The sequence below is a fragment of the Larimichthys crocea genome, chromosome I (assembly GCF_000972845.2).
Source record: "Larimichthys crocea isolate SSNF chromosome I, L_crocea_2.0, whole genome shotgun sequence".
Lineage (NCBI taxonomy): Eukaryota > Metazoa > Chordata > Actinopteri > Sciaenidae > Larimichthys > Larimichthys crocea.
This window is the reverse complement of record NC_040011.1, coordinates 26683279-26705086: the sequence shown is the minus strand read 5'-3', so window position 1 is coordinate 26705086 and position 21808 is coordinate 26683279. Positions and strand designations below refer to the sequence as shown.

The window sequence follows — 21808 nt, the reverse complement described above, 5'->3', positions numbered from 1 at the left end:
ACTAAAATGCTTCTTAGTTGCACTTGACTTGCCCAAGCACATAAAGTGGCTGAATGTAAACATGAGAGAACTGAGACCCAAAAGCTCAGCCTCTTTTGGCACTGCTGATTGGTGCTCACCTGAGTTTCCACCATTATTTTAACCCAAACAGTCTAAAATTAGAGAGGAGGAATGCTTCAGTCTTAACTGAACTAAACAGACCACTCGTGTTTCCATAAACATCATGTTAGACCCCCAGAAAAGATAAGGTGATGAGAAAATCCTCTTACAAGATATACAAATATTTAAGAGTTTATTCAAGGGTTAGAAACGTATCAGATGATTTCTTTATTTCATTTTAATTATTAATTAAGATTTAGATAATGTTGTTGTCAAAGTTACGTTAACTTAACATGAAGAAAGGTATAGATTAAGAAATGACTGTAAATGTGTCATCGGTAGCCTGGCTTCACGTGACTGGAAAGATAAACTGGGGCGTAAACATTACAATTTCTACGACTACAGAGCAGTTTCCTTGAAAACGACCCCACCTTGTTCAGCAATGAAGGACAGAGGGCTGGTAAAATGAAGCTTGTTAAACAGGACCTATACGTAAACTAAAGTAAAGCAAATACAAAAGTGTTGTGAACTCAAAGAAAACAGAGACTGTGAGAAAACAGATCTGAACTGAAGCTTGACTTTTTATTTCTTTTCATGGATGCAAACTACATCTGCCAAGGAATTTATTACAATACATATACACAGCACTTTCAAGGACCAGCCTCCTGAAGCCCAGAGGGTAGCAACTATGTACTTGAAGCTGTTTGATAACTTGTGCACACATCAGTTGATTTACAATGACAAGTTTGCTTGGTAGCTAGCAACTGTATTTACACCTTATCAACATCTGCCTAGAAGCACTAAAATGCTTCTTAGTTGCACTTTAACTTGCCTAAGACACATAAAGTGGCTGAATGTAAATATGAGAGAACTGAGACCCAAAAGCTCAGCCTCTTTTGGCACTGCTGATTGGTACTCACCTGAGTTTCCACCATTATTTTAACCCCAAACTGTCTAAACTTAGAGAGGAAAATGCTTCAGTCTTAACTGAACTAAACAGAGCACTCGTGTTTTTACCATAAACATCATGTTAGACCCCCAGAAAAGATAAGGATGATGAAGAAAATCCTACAAATATTTAAGAGTTTATTTGAAGGGTTAGACATACGTATCAGATGATTTCTTTTATTTAATTCAAATTTTTATTTAATTAAGATTTAGATTAATGTTGTTGTCAAAGTTACGTTAACTTAACATGAAGAAAAGGTATAGATTTAAGAATGTGACTGTAAATGTTGTCATCGGGTAGCCTGGCTTCACGTGACTGGAAAGATAAACTGGGGCGTAAACATTACAATTTCTACGACTACAGAGCAGTTTCCTTGACAACGACACCACCTTGTTCAGCACTGAAGGACAGAGGGCTGGTAAACTGAAGCTTGTTAAACAGGACCATTATACTGTAAACTAAAGTAAAGCAAATACACAAAGTGTTGTGAACTCAAAAGAAAACAGAGACTGTGAGAAAACAAGATCTGAACTGAAGCTTGACTTTTTATTTCTTTTCATGGATGCAACTAAAACAACACCTTTTTAAATCAGACTACACATGCAACCGAATAGATGTGACCCGTCTCTCTGTCTGTGTTTTTAAATGAAAATACGTCACTCTTTTTTTCTATCCAGTTCAACGACACTAAATCCAAAAAATGTGGCCGATCCAGTAGGAGCAGTTTTATTCTGCTCTTAGTGAGCCATATGACAAATTGGCTGGTAAACGCTTTGAATGCTAAAAGCAGCAGTTGGACTCCTCTTCGTTCACCAAGCCGGCAGTCTAATGATCTAAAAATAAGCATGAATAGCTGCTATTGTTAATAAAAAACTCAATTATAAAGGCTGAAGCTGAAGGAGAACAAAACAGACCAGCTGGTTTCCGACTCTCAACTTGTCAGCTACATTTAGAAGAAGCCTTTGAGGCTAAATGAGGAAAAAAAGTATTGATCGCTTGATCTCATTACCACTGAGTCATTATTTAGTCACGACACACATACACACACACACACAACACACACTCAGGCTGATCTAAAGCAGATGATGAGGGCTGGTGATGCAGGTGGATGAATCCACAGAGGATAATTTATGTTGTGTCTGTGTATACTAGTGTTAACAGTGTATATACTTTATTGGAGGTTTTGTTAGCCCACGTCTGACTGCAGAGACTCTGACGAGAAACAGTAGCAGCAGCAGCAGCAGCGATGGTAGCTTTGGGAGGTTCTAGATGGCTGAAAACAAGAGAGTGCACTCATACTTTGTTGTAATGATTAATTTATAATTCCCACTTTTCCCTTTCCTGTGGGATGGCTGGCCTCATTTTTTACATTTAATCTGTAATGAAGCTTTGCAGTGTGCACATAGAGTGTAATGTTGCTCCAGGAGTTGAAACAATGGCTGTCAGCCCGGACGTTTCAATATCTGTGATTGGCCTAATAATAGATGCATCGATACCTGCAGGGACTGGGAACACTGCCAGAAATACTGCTGCTGCTGCTGCTGCTGGGAGGGAGGTGGAAGGGGAGAGAAGGAGAGGAGAGGAAGATAGAAATGGTGGAATAAGGGCGAACAAGAGAAGGCACCTTGAGTGTTGTAGCTACTCTGGTCTCCCATAGGATGACACATGCTCTGTCATTTGTGTGTGTCTCACACACACACACACACACACACACACACACACACACACACACACACACACACACACACACACACACACAGAATACACAGCGGCATGCAGTACTAAAGTACCTTTTGGGCAGACTGTTGACCTACATCTACTGCAACAAAAAAAAATCTGTTGTCTTTGACTCGCTGGAGGTTCAGTGAGTTAGTTGTGCAGCCAAACTTTGTTTAGTTTAGAGGCCAGTTACTTAAGAAAATATATCAGTGTTTCTATGATTTTCTAGTAAGTAAAATATTACCTAACCTATATTTTTAGTTATATTTCAATCAGTCCAGCACTTAAGACATTTCGATGAAATATTATTGGCAGTATAACGAAGAAAAATAAACGATAAAACATATCAATGTTAACCTGCGCCTTATTGTTAATGCAGTAATGCTACTTAAAAGTAGGTTTAGTTTCCTTGATAGAAATGATAAAGATGCATTTACATCTTTATTACAAAGAGCACTGTGCTTTACCGTCCAATCTTTGATCTGTTTTAGTGCGTTAAGAACTGTAAATATTATTTCTTGAATCCAGAAAACATGTAGAAAAGGTCTAAGTGTAGCCCTGAGAAGTGTCTGTTGGTATTACTTTCAGGCAGCACACAGTCCCAACTGTCATTGTGGAGCAGTGTGTAGTTTGCAGTCTTTTTTTGCCTCAGGCTTTGCCTCTTAGATTACATAGAGGCTGCCATAGCTGGTTGGGGAGGTAATTGTTGTTGATGGCTGATCCGTACTGAGCATGTGCAACACTCAACAGAGATGAGAAGGAAGCAAAGTTGTTAGTTTAATAGATTTTTATTTTATTTTAATATAAAAACTCATTAGGTCTCAGCATTTCCTATGGTAGCATGAATAACTGGATTATTGGTGGTCCCAAATTTTGTTAACCTTAGCTGAAAATGGTGCTTTTGCTACAGATAGTGTATATGTGTGTCATATGATCTGCCTCAGCCTGTATCCAGAAGAAGCACCATCTTGCTTCCTTCTTATCTCTATTGAGTGTTGAACTCTCAGTATGGATCAGGCACCAACTTCAATCACCTCCCCAACAAGGTATGGAAGCCTCTTTGCAACCTAAGAGGCAAGGCCTGGGGCAAAAAACAAACAACACACTGCTCCACTTCAAGTCGCTCGGACAAATGTAGCAAAATTTCCATAAACTCAGGTCTTCTCTTATCCGGATTGTGGTGGCTGCACAGTAAGAGGATAAAGTTTAGAGAGGTTTTTTTTTGTAAGAAAATCAATGTTTAACAATAAAAATGAAGCAGACAAAAGTGTTACCTCCAGTGGAAACTATGCCCTTCAGTTTCTAAAGATATCAAATATGTCAAGCTGGAGTTTGTGGAAATGTGTATAAAAAGCATTGCAGGGGTTTAATACTTTATTCACTGTAAACATCATATAAATATGAAATAGGCAAGATTATGTATATGATCCTGTCAGTGTGGAATAAGGTCATTTTACACCCTTTAAGCTACTCGAAGGAAAACCAAAAAAAAAATATTTAGCTTCTTGACTGAGAGTTTATATACATTCTGTGTAGAAGAGCCTTAATTTATTGCTGGGGGAATCCTTTGTACGAATTCTTAGATTTTTCTATGAATTATTAAAGCAACCTGTAGTTGCTGTGCTCATTGGCACCCGCTGGCACATAGAGTTCCCATTAAACCAGGAATCATTAAACCCCTGACAAGATCTTTTTTAGTAGGTCAAAGCCAAGCCTCTGGGAATAACATCTAAAAATGGAACTATGCTTTTGAATAAGGTATAAAGCAGAGAGAAAACCTTTTGAAAATGTTTGGGATGTTGGTTGATGGTTTGGGAAGGTTTGCTGCTCCAGTGGTAAGTGTTGTGTTTGTTTGGTATGGCACAGATTAAAGGATCCTGGTCGGGAAAGAACAGAGTCCAAAACCCGTACAGCCACAAGAACATCGTCAAAAACTGCTGTGAGGTGCTCTGCGGGCCAACATACCCGAGGTAACTTTTTCCTATTGTTATAAATGAGACGTGTATCGGTGCTTGTAATTGATTAGACTTCCAGATTAGTCCTGCTCTTCCACATTGTTGTGGCGAATAACGCGCATGATGCAATTAGTGACGGATTGCCTTGTCTTGCTCTCTAGCGTCTTGGACAGAAGAGGACTGATGCACGAGGATTCGTCTGTTCCTGCAGCATCTGCTACATGCACCACCACCACCACCACTTCGAGCAGCTGCAGCAGCAGCAGCAGCAGCAACCCAGTGCCACAAACCACGGTGAGCACACACACTCTTTACCCTCACCCTCACACAGTCCCACTAAAGTGGGTCGAGGCTGAAGGATAGTGAATAAATAGCAGACATAAAGCAGAGTCTAAACCAGTTACAGAGTGTTGGGGAGAAGAAGTGTGCTCTCTAAGTGGAGAGCACTTTACCCATCAATAATCCATCCTGGAACACAGACAAGAAGGCATGTTGTGGCTTTTAACATTTTTCTATTTCTAATAATTTAATCGCTGTCTTTTCTGCTAACAGCTACATTAGCAATGTTTGTGCTATGAATACTTTTTCTTATTAAAGCAGCATTATGCAAGAATTGATTTTTTTCAAACATTATGCAAAATACTTTACTCCCCTTCCTGCAATTAAGAAGTCTGTTTTCCATACTTGTACTACTTTAATTATTTGTTCCAGGCAGTTATTTTGGTTGTAGGACCTCGTTATATGAGCTAATTATGAAGTGGTGCTTCAGGTACAACATGCTTCAGAATATGAAGCATCTAGATGAAGCATCTGCTCTTCCTCCCTTTACCCTTCAAAGACAGAAGATAACGTTAATGTGTGACAGCAAGTGACCCCTGTGATTAAGTAATTTACCAGAAATGTGTGCAGGCGTGCGCCTTGCTGGATCATTGCATTGAGTCAGGTTCAACTTTCTTGTCAGATGATCCTGCATTTTTCTTGCTGGAGCAATCTGTAGCGAAGCAGTGGCCATGTTGAAACTGATATCTTGTGGATCTATTTATAGGAAACAATCAGTCAGCAAGGACCAGAGGAGTAATCTGATTTAAGTTTTTCTTCTTTTTACTTTTCTGTTCAGTTTAATCTCTGTGCTGTTTCTGTTTTGACTTAAATGGAATAGATTTAATCTAGGAACTGTTAAAACAACTCAATAACGTCTACCTCTTCCTTTTTAAGCGTAACAACCATGAGATTGAACATAAAAATGTGATTTTTGATCGGTGACTGTCCGCACACGCACTTGATTGACGTCACAGCTGCTGCTATCATTTTTAGCACAGCACCCAGAGGCTATTTTATATCATTCTCTTGTTTCAATTATTCCTGTGATACTTTGCTGCGGTTCAGTTTATCATCACTGCCTCTTACTGAATTTACGTTTGTTCAGCATGCACTCCTCTGCTTCCAGAAACCCACAGCTCCACTCATCCCCAATGAGCACACACCTGATGATGCCAAGCCGAGCATTGCTGCCTCGGCAGAGAGGAGCCCCTCCCCCAAAGAGGAGCACCCTCCTGCTTCGAAGGTCCCACCTCTGGCTTCGCCTGAGACCGATGCAGAAACATCCCTCGCCAAGGACAAGACCCATTAGCTGCATGAGGGGGCGGCTCTCGTCGTAGCCACTCTCCTAGCATCCTGCCTGGTCGGGGAACTGAAACATTAATAATCGACGTGTGATTACTGTGCGGGTGACTCGGTTATTCTCCTGCCATACATTCCACCAGAAGAGCAGAGCTTCTGCGGCAGCTCCTCCTCTTCCCTCCTCTCCTCACCAGTAACTGCAGAGCTGTTTGACTGACACTTACTCCTGCAGGAGGAGGAGTGATTTAATGGAAAGTCAGCTTCCTCTGTCTCCTGAACACTGCATGGAAAAGACACACGGGGGGAGAAGCTGCTGGGAGAACTGCAGAGAAAAATAACCTCTACAAGCGTATGACACCTGTGGGCTGCCCTGATTGTCAATACTACTTTTGTTCTTTATTTAAAATTGCATAATGACATTTATTGTGACAGGCCAGTTCAAATATACTCCTTGCAAGTGTCTGGCAAAGACAATATTACTACTGGACATGTATAAAACTTCATACAGTCAGTTCTCTGTTGTGTGCACATTACATGCCCTATGCAAACCATGAGAAAGCTGGACAAGCAGCAGAGTGTGGAAAGAAGGTTTACAGGTGTGAGTCTGTGAGGACATGCAAATCCTTAGCTGAGATACCCTAAAGGCTCCTTCCAGGCAAGTCAAAATCTACCTTGTATTCTGATATTGCTGCATTCAGTACTGTTGTTACTTACGTGCATCTTCTTCTTCTTCTTCTTCTTCTTCTTTTTTTAAAGTGATCTGATCCAGACCAATGCCTGTCCTTCCATTTTTATATAATCAAAGATGTAGTGTGACGTCGGTGCTCTAAACTAGATGAAATTGCTTTATGCACAGTTAAAGTCTTGTATCCAGGAGACGCAGAGTCCCAGTGTATGTGTGAGAAAAGGCCTGATTATAGTAGACACTCGTACTAACAGTGCCTTATCACAACGGTTGCACTATCAAATGCAACTGAGGTCAGCTAACAGAGAAGCCCTTGAAATCCACTCTGATCACTGATACGATGTTAAATAAGAACTCTTTATACACCTATTAGTCCAGTGGTTCCTAACCCAGGGTTAGGGATCCCCACAAGGTCATGAAAGGATTAAAAGCAGGACATGTTTGTAAATTGTTTATTCGCTTTCTGGCGAAAATTAGGTGAGAAGATTGAAACCACTCTCATGTCTGTATGGTATGCATAAAGCGACAACTGGGTGATAGTTAGTTTAGCATAAAGACTGTAAACGAGGACCTATAAAACTCATTAATTAACGTCATATTGCATTTGATTATTATGTACAAAACAAAGAAATGTTTTGTGGTTTTACAGCTGTTAAGGTAACTTTTTTTTTTCCTTTTTTTTTTTTTACATATCAAACAAAATAAGTGATGTTCAGAGGAGGTGGTAGGTGGATTTTTGAACTTTGCATAAAGACTCTGTTTCCAGTCTTTATGCTAAGCTTAGTTAGACATGAAAGTGTTATCGGCCTTCTCCTCTAACGTTCAGCCAGAAAGCAAATACAATGTAATATTATGTAATGAAATGTATTACCCATCCGTCACAGGTCGTAAAGGTTGAGAACCACTGAATTAAACCATGTGAAGCAAAAAACAAGCAAAGCCATTGTTGAATTGTACATAATCTTAGCAGGTGAAGATGTACCGAAAACTTCTCAGCTGAGGTGAGGAAAAGGGAAAGATTGCAGCAAAGTTTTGTTTTTTTTGTTTTTTTAGCGTGGCCAGTGTTAATTATGTTTCCTGTGAGTTTGAGCACCTCCTCCTGCAAAACACACCAGAGCCGATCTTCAGATCTTCTCTCTCTTCCTGCCGTCTTTGGTCTCCTCCCTCTATAAAAACGGCTCTCATATTTAATTCCTCTTCTTCTCCTCGCATCTTTGCCGTGACAGTTATCCCAAGGCCGGGGCCGCTTCGACTGAAGCCGTCTGTGGCTGGCTCATTATCGCAGAGGGAACAAAGCCAAGGCTGAGCGGGAAAGACACTCAATCCTTTCTTTTCACACATCTGTGTATTTCAGTCGGAGCACAGTCTGTAATGTGGCTTGAGAATTTATTTTGTTTTGGTCACAGATCTCTGGAGGGGACAGCATCCACACAAAGAGAAAAATGAGAGAAAGTAAAGCTTAATCTTAGTATTTAAATGATGTTAGCTGATAGCGCGAGTTTGTAATAGTGATTGTGTTGTATGCAAGACAGAGTTAGTGTTCGTGAAATATACTTGTGTAGAAATTCTAGTGTGTCAACAGCATTGTATCAGACTCTGAAATCTGCTCGAGATGATTTATTATATTAAGATTTAAAAGAATTTCTCCTAATTTCTCCTCAACTCCAAAATATTTGCCAAACAAATTTTAAGATTGTGGGAATGTTGGCAGCTGTATGGATATTTTCATTGTACCATGGAGTAGTTTAAAGCTCAAGACTGATACTAGGCTATAAAAAAGGATGAATCGAAGACCGCAAATAACTTTAATTATTGATTCATCTGTGTATGATTTTGTTGATTAAGTAATTGTTTGGTAAATAAAACCAAGTGATACTGCAAACCCCTAAAATATTCAATTTACTATCATAACTTTACTATTACAAGAGCTAAATTTTGGGCATTTTTGCTTAGAAAAAATCCACACAAATGACTGATAATAAAAACTGTTGACAATCAATTTTCTGCTGAATTGATGAACTGACTACTGAATAGTCTCAGCTTCAGATTCGTGCTTGCTTTCTCTACACTCTGATGAGAACAGGAGACATAAGCGACACATCTCCGTTGGAAGAAGCTCTAAAGTGTGTGGCAGTATTGTTTCTGTGAAGTAAAAAATAGTATAACTGCAGAGTATTTGTTTGAAAGTACAAAATTGAGACTAGTTTTTAAAGCTGAACTTTAGCGTTTTTTTCTTTGTGGAAAGTATTTGGTGTATTTGATCGATTTGCGTTGCTGTCACCGAGAAGCAAGAATGTACATGACTGATATTTGATAAGGGATGTTTGTGTTGAAATCCTGCATAAAACAGAATTGAAGGGAAGGTTGAACTTATCATTTTTTAGCTCTGAAAGTCTGCAGACGAGCTGAGCTCTTGTATGTATGATTCCTGTGTTAAAATGCCATGACGTGGTCAGATCTGAATGCTCTGATCAATTATTACATTGCATTATGTATACAGATACAGTACTATACCATTGATGGAACTCTTTATTTATGTTCACTTTGTTTAGTATCAACACTGTGACTATATGTATTTCATTCAATTTACTTCGCTTCTTTTTACATGATCAATGTGTCTGGTAAATAAACAATATTGTCTTATTATTAAAAGAGGTTTTCTTTCGTTGGTATAAGAAACACTGAGGAGGCCACTGCAGTTTTTACGGTCAGTTTATCCGCTGTTATTAAATATTTAACAGAGCACTTGTTTTGTAGAAAGGTATATTTGTGCCCCGGGATAATTACAAACTGTAGATTTTTTTTCTTCAGAGGTCATCTTTCAAAACAACGGCTTTATTTATAACCGCTTTTATCGGCTGAAATCCTCGAAGGAAAGAAACCAAAAAGAAAACAATATTCCTAGCCTGACTCTAATCGACTTCTTCAGACATTTTTATTCCTTTGGTGGACTCCTGCTTCACTTCAAGGTGAAATATGCTCTTAAATTTTATATTTTTTTAGCCATACTTCTCTGGGCCAGACTGAAATATCTACAACAACGATTGGAGGGATTTTCATGAAATGTGGTACAGGCGCTCACAGCTTCTACCGGGATACACTGTAATCGCTTTAGTGATTACTTTCCATCTAACGACATCATTTCAAAAATGTATTTTTTTTCAATACTTCTATACCTGCAAAGCTAATGAATTTTCTCATCAACCTCACCTGCACTTTATGTTTAGTGCTAATTAGCAAATGTTAGCATTATAATCAGCATTAAAAGCTCTAGAAACAGCTACTAAGAGGAACTTGAGTTCAATTTATTTAGTCAGAAATCTATTTATTATCCAGGAATCATGAATTTTAATACTCAATGGTCTAATGTGTAAGATTTAAACTGCAGTTCCTTAAACAGCCACTTGAAGCTGACTACAGAACGAGTCAGTCTCCATAAGCCCCCATGTTAAAATGTCCAACTTCAGTGCAGAAATAAACATTTTACGTTTACAGCCTGGAACAAAAATGGTTTTGGTCTCTATAGCTAATTTTCCCGTTTATGGGAATTAGGGTAAAACTGTACTGAATCTTATTTTTTATTCAACTCACCCGTTCAAATTACATTAAGGCTTAAAGATAAGCATAATTAAAAGCAACCAGGCATTCACCCAAATTCCATGTCTTTGCCCAGGACTGGCAAGATGGAGGTGGCCAGAACCATCACACTCTGAGCTTCACAACGGCTCTTCAGAAACCCTGTGGGTGACATGACGGACGCCCATATTCATACTGTTTATGGCATAACTATGTGTTCATGAGCGTATCCTTACTTGAAAATATGAACCATGTTTTGTTACCTTTTTATATCTACAGAGGCTGTGGCCCAGGCTGGAGAAACTAAATACTGCCTCGTGGCCACTGTAGTTTCTCATCAAGAAAAGGGTCAAACGAGAGGGTTGCAAAAAAAAGATCAATAGGTTACATTATCAACGTCTCAATGAAATGTTTTATTCAAATTCTATTTACAGCATTGTCATTCTCATACATGTCAACAATCAGTGTAATGTACCTCACAACAAGTAAAAGGAAGAAGTGAAAGTTACGATTCAAGTTGCACGAAAAACATCAGGAAATATTTTACATTCATATTTGAGAGACTGCACAACATCAAAACATTTAAGACAGGACCATGGTGAAGAGAGAGAACACTTCTAAATGTATCTTACATGTATCAAAACATAATTCAAACAATACAACATGTTCATTCAAACTCAGCTGTGGCAGATAAAGAAAAGTTGTGCTGCTTGCACAACAGTGCAAGAAAACAGAGGCCATCATGTTTGCAGTTTTTCCAACCTCACACTGTGTTCCTATCACCAGTCCACTCTGTTATAATGAAGTTTGCTTTGGGGCAGTAAACATGCATCCACGGAGTCCCTGAGAACCAGGAGTAAAAGAAGTTTGAGTATTTTTTTTCCCCCACCACTTTTTCAAGATCCTTCAACCACTGTCAGCTCCTGCAGCTGCTCCTGCACAGTGTCCAGCTGCTCTGTCTGCTTCTCATCTTGCTGTTCTGTTTCCTGCTCACGTTTCTCTGCCTCCTGGCTTTTCTGCTTCTCTGATGCTTCATCCTGGACCTCTTCCTCCATCTTTGGTTCCAGGTTCTCCGAGCTCTCGAAACAGCCCGAATCCCTCGGCTCTTTGGCGTCTTCCTGGGATCTGTCCTCTTCTGGCTCAGACTCATCGTCAGCTACAGGGGACAAAAAGAATCACATTTTAATAACGAACGTCTCAATACAACCATTTAAAAAATGTTTTATCCTGGACTCTGAAACGGCCTTTCATCTTGTTCAGCTTCAGAGAGAACTTTAAAGTCAAATTGTGAGAGCTGACCATACTGTATATGTAAACATGTTCAAATTACTCTTAAAGTTGATGTGTGTAATATTCCTGTAAAGTGACTACTGTGGCTAATTTTGTGCTTGTGTAAATTTTCATCTTTACAATAAAAAGAGTGCATTAAATAGTCTTTTTTTTCTGTCTCCACTCTGATCTGGGTTTTCGTTTTGTTTTCCTGCATCAGGATATGTGGGACTGGATACAAAACTAGCTGAACAGGTTTGTTTGTTTTGGCTACCTCAGTGTTTTTGTGGGTAGTTCAACTCAACTCAGCGCAGTGGTGAGTGAAGTATATTTAGAATAAATCACTCAAAAAACACTGCTGCATATTTTCTGTAAGTATAATGGTATGATTTAAATCTTCTGAATATAATTAGTAAGAGAGGCAAAAGCAAGAAAAGATGTTAAACTGCAAAATATAATTAGTTATAACTAGATAAGAGAACTTTTAGAAGGACGTCATCTCTGAGCATAATATGTGGATAGATAATAAATATACAGTATAATAAGATGAAGCTGAGATTTAAAAATAAAAGAAGAAAAAAAAGAAAAGTTTCTGATGAGAAAGGGTCAAACAGTCTCCTCCCCACAGTCAGGGTGTATTAATTCAACTTTCTCTTGAGTCCAATAATAATCTTATTCATAAGTACAGTCAACATTGAACAAAGACTGTAGTGTAAAAGACAAGTCAATTGTAAAGTGTTCAACATACAGCTCCAGGTGTTTAAATCATGTTCAATGATGAGCACAGACGAGCTGATATATCAGGGGAAAGCAAGATTTCTTACAAGAACCTAACCTTAACTACAAGCTGTGAGTGTAATGCTGTGCAACAGAGCCAGAAAATGTGCCTAATTATGTAGCTCAAGCAGAAAAAAGTATTCCTCAAAGACACTTTTATACTGTCTGACATCGAGTGGCACAAAGCAGCACCTAACTGTCTTTTATTGGGACATTTTTCTCAGACTAGACTGAAATTTTGGATGAGAGTGGTAATTTCTTATTGCTAGCCACTAGAGCAGGATCATTATGAAACATTCACTTTACAGTTTCACAGTGTGTGAACCTACAGTCTTTCAGCAGTTCAGAGGCATTCAGGATCTTGGAGCGCTGCTCTGGGTCGGTGATGTTCAGCTCATTGAGGTGAGACTCCTTCAGTCCTGCAAAGTCCTCCAGGCTCTGGAAACCGTGCATGGACAGCAAAGAACTCAGCTCCTGAAACACATAAACACAAACTTTTATTTAAATATCTGTCATTATGATAACAGAAACCATAACAAGTCCTGCTGCAGTGTAACAAACATTATCTTACATTGAGGCCGATGCTGTCCAGCACCTCCTCCAGCGTTTTGGGTTTGTGATTGGTTCTGTTTGTCCTGTTGTTGCGATGTCTCCTCCTTGCTGGGGGGCTTTCGTCAGGGAGCAGGTTGACGTAAATGAATTTAAAAGAGCCCACTTTGTTGTTGAGCTTCCCTGTCCAGGTCCCCACAGGGGGCTTCTCAATGATGTAGATGATGTCTCCTTTCTGTAAGCGAGATGACGCAAGAATGCCGAGATCAGACAGGATGACGTTCAGATGAAAAGACGAACAAAAGAAAGAGCAAGAGTCCTTATGTTTTTTATATGTCCACATGCCTGTATGATGAATCAACATCTCGATTACAATTATTCCAAATAATTATCACTTGCGTAGAATGAAAAGGTGAGTGACACCAGACATTTCAATATCTTTTAACAGGATTTTCTCTTTGTGAAATTTGCCACAATCACGACTGAAATTATGTTATTTTGTCAAGCAGGCAGTCAGTAATGGGTCATGTACTTTAAACATCACCTCGTAGATTATTATTCAAAACAACCCGTCTTGTTTCACTCAGTTAACAAGCTCCCTGGAGGACGACAGCAGAAGAGGCCGAGGGCCAAATCAGAGACCCCCCCACACACACACCACTCCCTCCCCGACTCCTGCTCCACCTTCCCAAGACTCACTTGGAGTTTGAGCGACTCCACGTCATAGGGGCTGGGAGTGAAGTCAGTGTGGACCAGAGCACGACCACAGAAAGGTCCATTGTAAGAGACGCCATTCTCCTCCAGTCTCATGCTGTCCCTCTGGCAGTATCCGCTGTCCAGGCTCTGTCTGTCACTACCTGAGGTGAAGATTTATGGTTTGTTAATGGGGTTGTTGATATCCATATTAATGAATCTTGTCACTCCTATTATTTCTTTTTTTTTGCTTCTATTTTGGGAGATAATCATGCTCTAGGTTTTAGAGTTTCTTTAATGCTTTGGGCTATGTAAACAGGAAGTATAGTGTTGCCATGTGGGCAACAACCTAGGTTTAGTTTTTTGGCTAACTGACACCATTAAAAATATGCTGAAGTAGCTATTAACAGTTCCTGTTGTCAGTGTTCAGTATTAACCTTGTTGACCTACTTGTTGATGCTGGATGAAACTTAAATAGTCATAATTGTCAGGTTCTGGAGTTATAAGGAGTGTCCTTTTACTTTGACTTCTAAGCAGACGTTTATTTATTCATGAACACCATCATTTGTAAAAGTCACACTGAATGTGTGTCTGTGTGTTAAGATCTGACTGAGTTATGACTCCCAAAAGGAGTCAGATTTATGACTCAACTTGCACAGTTTACCTCACACCTCTCCCTCCTTGAAAACCTGGTTTACTTGGGTACAGATGTGGACTTACTGCCTGAGAGCTGGCGGGTGATGGGACTGGGCGTGGTGTCCTCTGACCCTGTGGAGCACACAGACGTCCTCTGTCCTGCACTCAGACTTGGAAGCCAATCAGCTGAGACTGGAGACAGCTCCTCACCGCTCTCACCCTGGACACATAGAGGACAGGTCAGACATCAGGTCAACTCATATTTAGTTCTCTCAGTTAATAATGTTTAGTTGACATTGAAGGGCACATAATAGTAAAACATTGCTCAGAAATATAGATTTTTAAAAAAGTACATCATATTTTCATATGGCGCACCGAACGTGATAAAATGTTGTCAAAGGCAAAATTAGGAAAATAATAGATTAAAAGATAATTTCATCATTTCAAACATATTTTTTAATAATTTGTTTAAAAAATAAAATATACAAGTGAAAACTACATAGAAGAGTTTTAATTTAATGTATCATCTAGTTGGCAAAATAAAAGTAACACGTTTTTTTACCAACTGACTGGAAGTTAAATAATAAATAAAAAGCTTTTCTCTTTAACTGTTTGACTCACAATGCTATTTATTGATGTATGTCATAATACTTTGAACTCATCTGACATTGAAAAATCTGAGCATTTCAATTTGCAGCAGTATGTTTCCTATCATTTTTACTTCAAATCAAATAACTGAGTCATCCTAGCTTTGTTTAAAAACACACACACAGTTCATATATTTGTCCACTAGATGGAGACAATTTCAATCTTTTTGTAACAACAGCTCGACGTCTTGATGTCAAGCAGTGTTTTACAATGTACAATTCTTTATAGTTTGATTATGTATTACAGATACTATTGTCCATATTTTTAACCATATTATTTGTTCTTGTTTAAACACTGTGGTCTTCTGTAAATGTTACTGTAAGCAGGATTTACCCCCTCCTCAGCCAGAGCCTTCTGCACCATCTTGGATGTCTTGCGGGTCATGGTACGTGAGATAACATTGCGCCATTTCTTGCCCAGTTTGCTGCCACTTTTCACTGCCTCCTCTGCTGTTACACCTTCTGCCACCTGACATGAGAGCAAAACAATCATCAGATTGTCTACATATGTGTGGAGACGAGAGGATATGTGTTACAAACAGAGCGTAACTCTTACAGGGGTTCACATGGCATCGCTTTTAGGTTGCATAAGTGTTCACTTTGTGACTTTGCGGTGATGGGGTTTGATGGGTGATGGGGGTAAACTCATACTGATAATACCCACAACATATACGTGTGCGCACACACACATACACACACACACACACACACACACACACACACACACCTGCACTCTATTGTGGCTAGGTGAAAAACACTGTTTGTCAGAGAGTTTCCAGACATAACTCTGTCTGCAGCCAAACACCGTGAAGCTGTGGGCTCAGTAATGAAATCTAATAATGTTTTCAGTATTTTTACGAGGCACTTCATTATAACTAATGCACTGTGAGACACTTTGCATCGGTTGAGGACACAGAGGTCGAGTCCCTTCTGATTTGCACAGCAAAATAAAGTATAAATGCTGTGAAGTGCTTTAGAGAAAATGAGGAAATTAGTTTGAAAAAGTCGTTTGTGATGTATGAGCCTTTTTCAACATTGAACACAAGCCGGCAGCTACTTTATAAAAATTGTTTTCCTCTGATAAACTGACAAACATACCATAGAGACAGAGAGGGATGTAAAAGATGAACACAGAAATAAAAATGCATAACATTGACTAAGAAATGTCTGAATCCTCTGGGGGAGGACCGTCAGACTCCTGATTAAATGCTTGCTGCTTCTGCAACCGTCTGTCTGACACGGAGGCTCTCTGCCTGACTGGCTTACACTTGAGGACATCCTGTCTGCAAGCTGCTATCATCTGAGCTCTGTGCAACGCTTCTCGTTCTTACTTCCTCTCTTCTTCTCTACTTCTATTTGTCCTCCAACTTCCACTCGCAGTATAAAGAATCTTACTGTGAAGTTATTCAAGTTCTATGAATTTTAAAGTGTGAACACCTAGCCGCGTGTGCATCAGTGTGTTGAATCAGGAAGCACAGACTGTGCACTTCTGTAACAGCTACAACTGATAACTATGTCTTGGCCTTTGTGCACTTTGAGCTCTTCTGGATGCAGTGTCATTTAGGGGCTTGATAAAATGGTCACGGCATGACAAATGAGGAACGATGTGATAAAATATCTGTAGGAACTGCCATCTAGGAACTTAAAACACAAAGAGTTTACAATATGTACTTCTACTTTTCTGAACAGTGGTGTATTATATGATAATGTGTGTGTTTGAGAGGAACAGTCCAACTTACACTCTCCTCCAAGGTAAACTCTTTTTCTGACACAACAGGAGAGGTGGGTTTGGACTTCATGAAATCCTTGAAGCTGCTGGATCTCTGCAGAGTGAGCTGTGAACAAACAAAAAAGTTATTTTAGTTTACCATAATGAGAAAAGCCAAGAGCAGTGAAACCAAGCTAACAGCAAAACGTCCAGTAATAACTCTTTGGCCACAAAGCAACTGGTGTAAACATGTCAGACCGTTGTTTGGTGGTTTTTAAAGCACTGATGACACTGATAATGTTTTTGTGAACAGAATGACTCTGCAGAGGGGTTTCTCCGAATCAACAACTGCAAATATCTCTCTCCGGAGAGGGGTTTCTCCGAATCAACAACTGCAAATATCTCTCTCCGGCTATCAAAGATAAAGTCGTGAATGTGGTTATTTAATGTCTGCATGCTGACGATGGTACTACAGGTATTTTTTGAAACATTTTATAAACGTAATTGAGCAGTTTAGCAGGAACTTCAAAGGAAAGGAAGTGTGGTGATTCAGCCCTGGACATTCCCTGTAATAAATAGTTTGTATTCATAAGCAGTGGCGGACTCAGTCTGTCTGAAAGGCAGGGGCAGATAAAAAATGGAAAGGGCGACAGTTGTATGGAGGAGCACCAAACAAATGGCTTAGTCCAGGTTAAGGTTAGCACTTTAGAAGGCAATGTTTTATGTAACATCAGAGCATCCAAGATGGCTCTGTCCACCAGTGTTCAAAAGACAGTCTTTTAAAAAAAAGAGTTTATTTTCTAAAACAACAACGCAAATTCATTCAGTCAATTACATTTAACTTAACACCAGCATAAAGATGCATATTTCTAGTCTGAGTTTAAAAAAGAAAAGAAGAGTAAATATTCTGGTGTAAAGTCTGCTGTAGGGCCACAAGCAATAATAATATAGCGCTTTAGCGTCAATTTCTTGACACCAAACATGATGCTGTCTTTTGTACAACTAACACCTGCAGATATTCAATTTACAAAGTGTAATAATTGAAAAGGTGGAACGTTGGGATTTGTGCTTGAAAAATGACTTGATGATTGCAAATTATGAAAATAGCTGCTCATTAATTAATCAATTAATGGACGGATCCTCTCAGTTAAAGCCTGGTATATACAGTAACATGCATTTTAAGCACTTACATGGGCTTAAAGTTTAAGCTTATTTTCAGCTAAAAAAAAAGTCAAAGATTTTGCTCATTTGTAGATTTTTTCCGATCTTTAGAGTTCCTTCTAGCTCCACTGGAAATTCTTCATCTAATTTTCCACATAACCACATGTCACCGTGCACAGTCTTATCGCAGCTCATCCTTCTTAAGACTTTGTTGAAACCACAGGAAACAGGCAAAGCTTGAGCAACTGCTGGCAGCCAATCATTGCAGACATCCAGTTTTTGCTGGTGGCTGATGGTCTTTGTCTGCATTTTCCCTGAAGAATTAAACCACCAGTGCAGTCAGAGAACAAATGACCTTTATTATGAGGCTCTTACAAGGTTTGCTTGTAAATGTCTGTCTTTTCCCACCGCACTCCCCTCCCCCAAAACGGCCACAAAACTTTCAGACAAATCAATCTTCTGTTACAGCTGATGGTCATAGAGCAGTGACTCGTGTCTCAATAACCACCGGTTATTGCTGAGAACAACGAAAAGCGTAATGATGGGTATGAGGTATGAATTACACCACAGAGGAGAAGATGTGGATGGAAAATAAGGGCACTGGTGTCAAGCGTGGGAGGCTCACGCTCATGGTGGCAGCTGGAGACGAAAGCACCAGAAGCCACAAAGTCTGATGTGACTCAAAGTACATCTGCAGCAATGATTCACCCTGCCAGAATAGAGGAACTTCTCTTTTTTTTTTTATAAAAGCACAAAGATGTTGAGGTCGGACAGAAGTTAGACTTGACACTTATAAATGTTTTGTTTTAAACATAAAACAGCTTTGCTTTAAGTTTTGTGTGTTTGTGTGTGCGTGTTTGTTCAGCTTCACCACAAATGTTTTGCACTAACTTGAGCTTACATCCTGTGTCGAAAGGACGTTCACACAAAGACAGCTATATGACAAAGTGGAGCACAAACCAGTCACACAAATCAGTTGTTTCAAGTGTGTGTCAAAGAGCTTTTCACAATTACAGTCTATAATATTTACAGTTATAAAAGCTCAAATAGAGGACATTAACTCTTCCTGATCTTCCAAAGTTAACTAATAACTCAAAAACTCACCTTCTTCTTCTGCACCTGCTCCTTCTCCGAGGCATTGGAAGGCCTTCGCCTCAACATCTTCTTCTTCAGCGGTCCTGAGATGTCTCTGGACAATAGACAGCGGTTCTAATCAGTGAGGGTTCCCGTGCTGTGCTGTCACTGCAGACGTTGTCAGATGAAAACACAGAGGAAGGCAGATTTGCACTACGCTGCAGCAGAACCCAGTGCAGAGATGAGAGGAAGTCACGTGGCCACACAGAAACCAAAGAGGCAAACCCTGTTTTTAGAGTTCTGTGTTACACACAGCTACTGGGTTTGTTACACGTTTTTTCTCAGACTTGGCTGCTACAAGTTCTCTGTGGCTCTAAACTGAACTGACTCTCAGGTAACTGATCAGGAAAACGTTGGTCAGATCAGTTTCAACTGTTGGTACAGACCAATAAAGGTTAAAAAGAAAGTACTTTTTAATGAATGCTCCTAAAACAATGTTGTTATCAAATAATTTAACTGTGGTTTCTCATATTTACCATGTTCAATCAAATAAAAGCTCTAAATGTGGATCATCAGTGAGTCTCTTGCTGCAGGATCACCACTGTAGGGCAATCCATAAATCCTACAGCCACGGCGTTACAACATTTCTACTCCTACAGACTTTTATTCAGCAGAATGTTGAAGTGAATCATGCTGGCAGGAACGATTTTTATCATGCAATACTCTGTTGAAATGTGTTTGACATGCAAAGGCCAAACAATGTTGATCTTGATTTTTTCAGCTTGTTGTTCAGCTCAAATGATCACATTTTTGTCATACTGTGGAAGTGAAAGACATGTAAAGATGACTTATTTAGAAACTGAGTTACGCTCAGCTTTGCAGCTGCAGCAGAGGCCTTGCACAGCAACAGGAGTCAGTCCAGCTACAGTCCAGCTCACTCAACAGTATATAATTACACAAAAAGGGGTTTCTGAGACTAATGAGCTGCCAAGTCAGACAAATGCTGACACTGTAATTCATGCAAAACGGACAATCAAGACAAAACCTTGAGTGAGTCAGAGAAATGTGCGTGCTTTTAAATGTAGGACAAAGAAACATTGGTATAAGTAAGGGAAGTACAATGTAAGTCAAGTTTAGCGTGATATTTTGGTCAGGCAGCAAACCACATGATACAAGGATGCCCTATTTTAGTTTCCTGTCACTCGACTGAAGGTTGGCAACAAACTCATCTGTCTGCAGCTCTTAAAGGCACGAAAACAATTAAGTAAGATTTTAAGCCCACTGGAGATGACATGAAATCAAAGTATTTAGTCCCTTATCTGAGTAAAAGTAGCAATACTACATTATAAAAATACTCTATTACAAGTAAGGTAAGAGTAATTGATAAATATGTAACTAAAGTAAATGTATACAAGTATTATCAGACAAATATGCTAAAAGTATCAAAAGTAAAATGCAGAATTGTGCTTTGGACAACTATTTAATACATTATTATATTATTATTATCCATTGTAAGCAGCCATTGGGGCTGCTGCTTTTCTATGTGGTCCTAATTTATACTATTTTATATACCGTTGAACAATATACAGTAGAATATACAATATTTCCTTCTATGTAGTGGTTGATTGGAAGTGTAAAATACTTAAAGGACCAGTGTGTCGGACTTACTGGCATCTAGTGGTGCACATGCTGATTGCAACCAACTCACCCCACCCTGTCTTTTCTAGCGTGAATAGAAACTGTGGTGGCCACAAAATCCATTTCAGGCAATTATATTTGACCAAAAACATAATTTCTGCAGAGTTTTCACCACTGGCAGCGCTGTGGTGCAATGTTTTGATGAGTGTGTCCCTGTTTTGTTTTATATTCGTATATGTGTTAGTACACAGGTGATGTGATTTACATCACGTCAGTTGTTTCGTCAATCAACACGCTAACAAGCAAAGAAGAGGAGAACAAAGGTAATGTAGAAGAAGACAATGAAAAAGAACATGGATATAAATAATACAGAGTGATTTTGTGAATATTTCATTACATCAAAGATAAACACAATGCATTCTAGTGAGTGACACTGAATGTTAATGTAACTATTGTTTGTTCACAATACAACTCCATGGGCCACCTTTAAGTAGATCTACTTAGTTACTTCTCACAGCTGCTGTGAAGACACTGATCACTGGAGAGGACTACAAATAAAGATATTAAAGTGCAGTAACTACTGTAATACTGTACATAACACACCACACAGCAGAAGTGACTTCTGTTCACAGAGAACAATGATCTCATCATTAATGTTCCTCTTTTTTCAGTTCTCTTTACCACAAATGCAGAACGGATATGGATGAATAGGCCTTTTCTGAAAGCTGTCCGGCTTTCTGGGTGAAATATTTCATCATGCGCTTGCAGTGATGCACATGTTTGACAAGAGCATGCGTATGCAGGGTGTGGTGTAATAGCAGCACATTCGCACCTTCAAGACGAGCTGACAGTATGACATAGAAGTGAACTGCAAGATGAATATGATTAGTCTAATGTCATTTTTGTAGAAATATAGAATTATGATGAATAAAAAATACATCATAAAGATAGAAGAGCCAATGGCTTTGGGATATGTTAGGGTCCCTTTACAGCTGGCTGAAGTTGGGATGCTGTATTATTGGCTTCATGGTAGATTTAGCTAGATGTCAGGAT

At 39.2% G+C, this 21808-nt stretch overlaps 2 protein-coding genes across 2 annotated transcripts in view; one reads left to right on the top strand and one right to left on the bottom strand.

Moving 5' to 3' along the window:
- The window catches only part of zdhhc9 (zDHHC palmitoyltransferase 9), a 37242-nt gene extending 28436 nt beyond the window's left edge, over positions 1–8806 (top strand). The window contains exons 7-9 of the mRNA XM_019278437.2: positions 4634–4737; positions 4884–5016; positions 6149–8806. Of these exons, the coding sequence (XP_019133982.1) occupies positions 4634–4737; positions 4884–5016; positions 6149–6352 (441 nt within the window). The 3' untranslated portion in view covers positions 6353–8806. The remainder of the gene's footprint in view (positions 1–4633; positions 4738–4883; positions 5017–6148) is intronic.
- A 2189-nt stretch (positions 8807–10995) lies between these two features.
- On the bottom strand, positions 10996–19340 carry sash3 (SAM and SH3 domain containing 3). Its single transcript, XM_010743060.3, has 8 exons — positions 19148–19340; positions 16914–17009; positions 15509–15643; positions 14612–14747; positions 13898–14055; positions 13221–13433; positions 12979–13123; positions 10996–11759 (listed from the first exon to the last, which is right to left on the bottom strand). Exons 1-8 carry the CDS (start codon positions 19202–19204, stop codon positions 11500–11502), a joined length of 1200 nt encoding a protein of 399 aa, XP_010741362.3. The 5' UTR covers positions 19205–19340; the 3' UTR covers positions 10996–11499.
- Between the last annotated feature and the right edge of the window lie 2468 nt (positions 19341–21808).

Excerpts from the sequence above, each read along its gene's own strand:
- sash3 (XM_010743060.3), bottom strand. The coding sequence starts at position 19,204 with ATGTTGAGGCGAAGGCCTTCCAATGCCTCGGAGAAGGAGCAGGTGCAG. Across the intron at positions 14,748-15,508 it reads AGGCTCTGGCTGAGGAGGGG|GGTGAGAGCGGTGAGGAGCT; the intron begins GTAAATCCTGCT and ends CTATGTGTCCAG. Across the intron at positions 14,056-14,611 it reads CACCCGCCAGCTCTCAGGCA|GTAGTGACAGACAGAGCCTG; the intron begins GTAAGTCCACAT and ends TCTTCACCTCAG.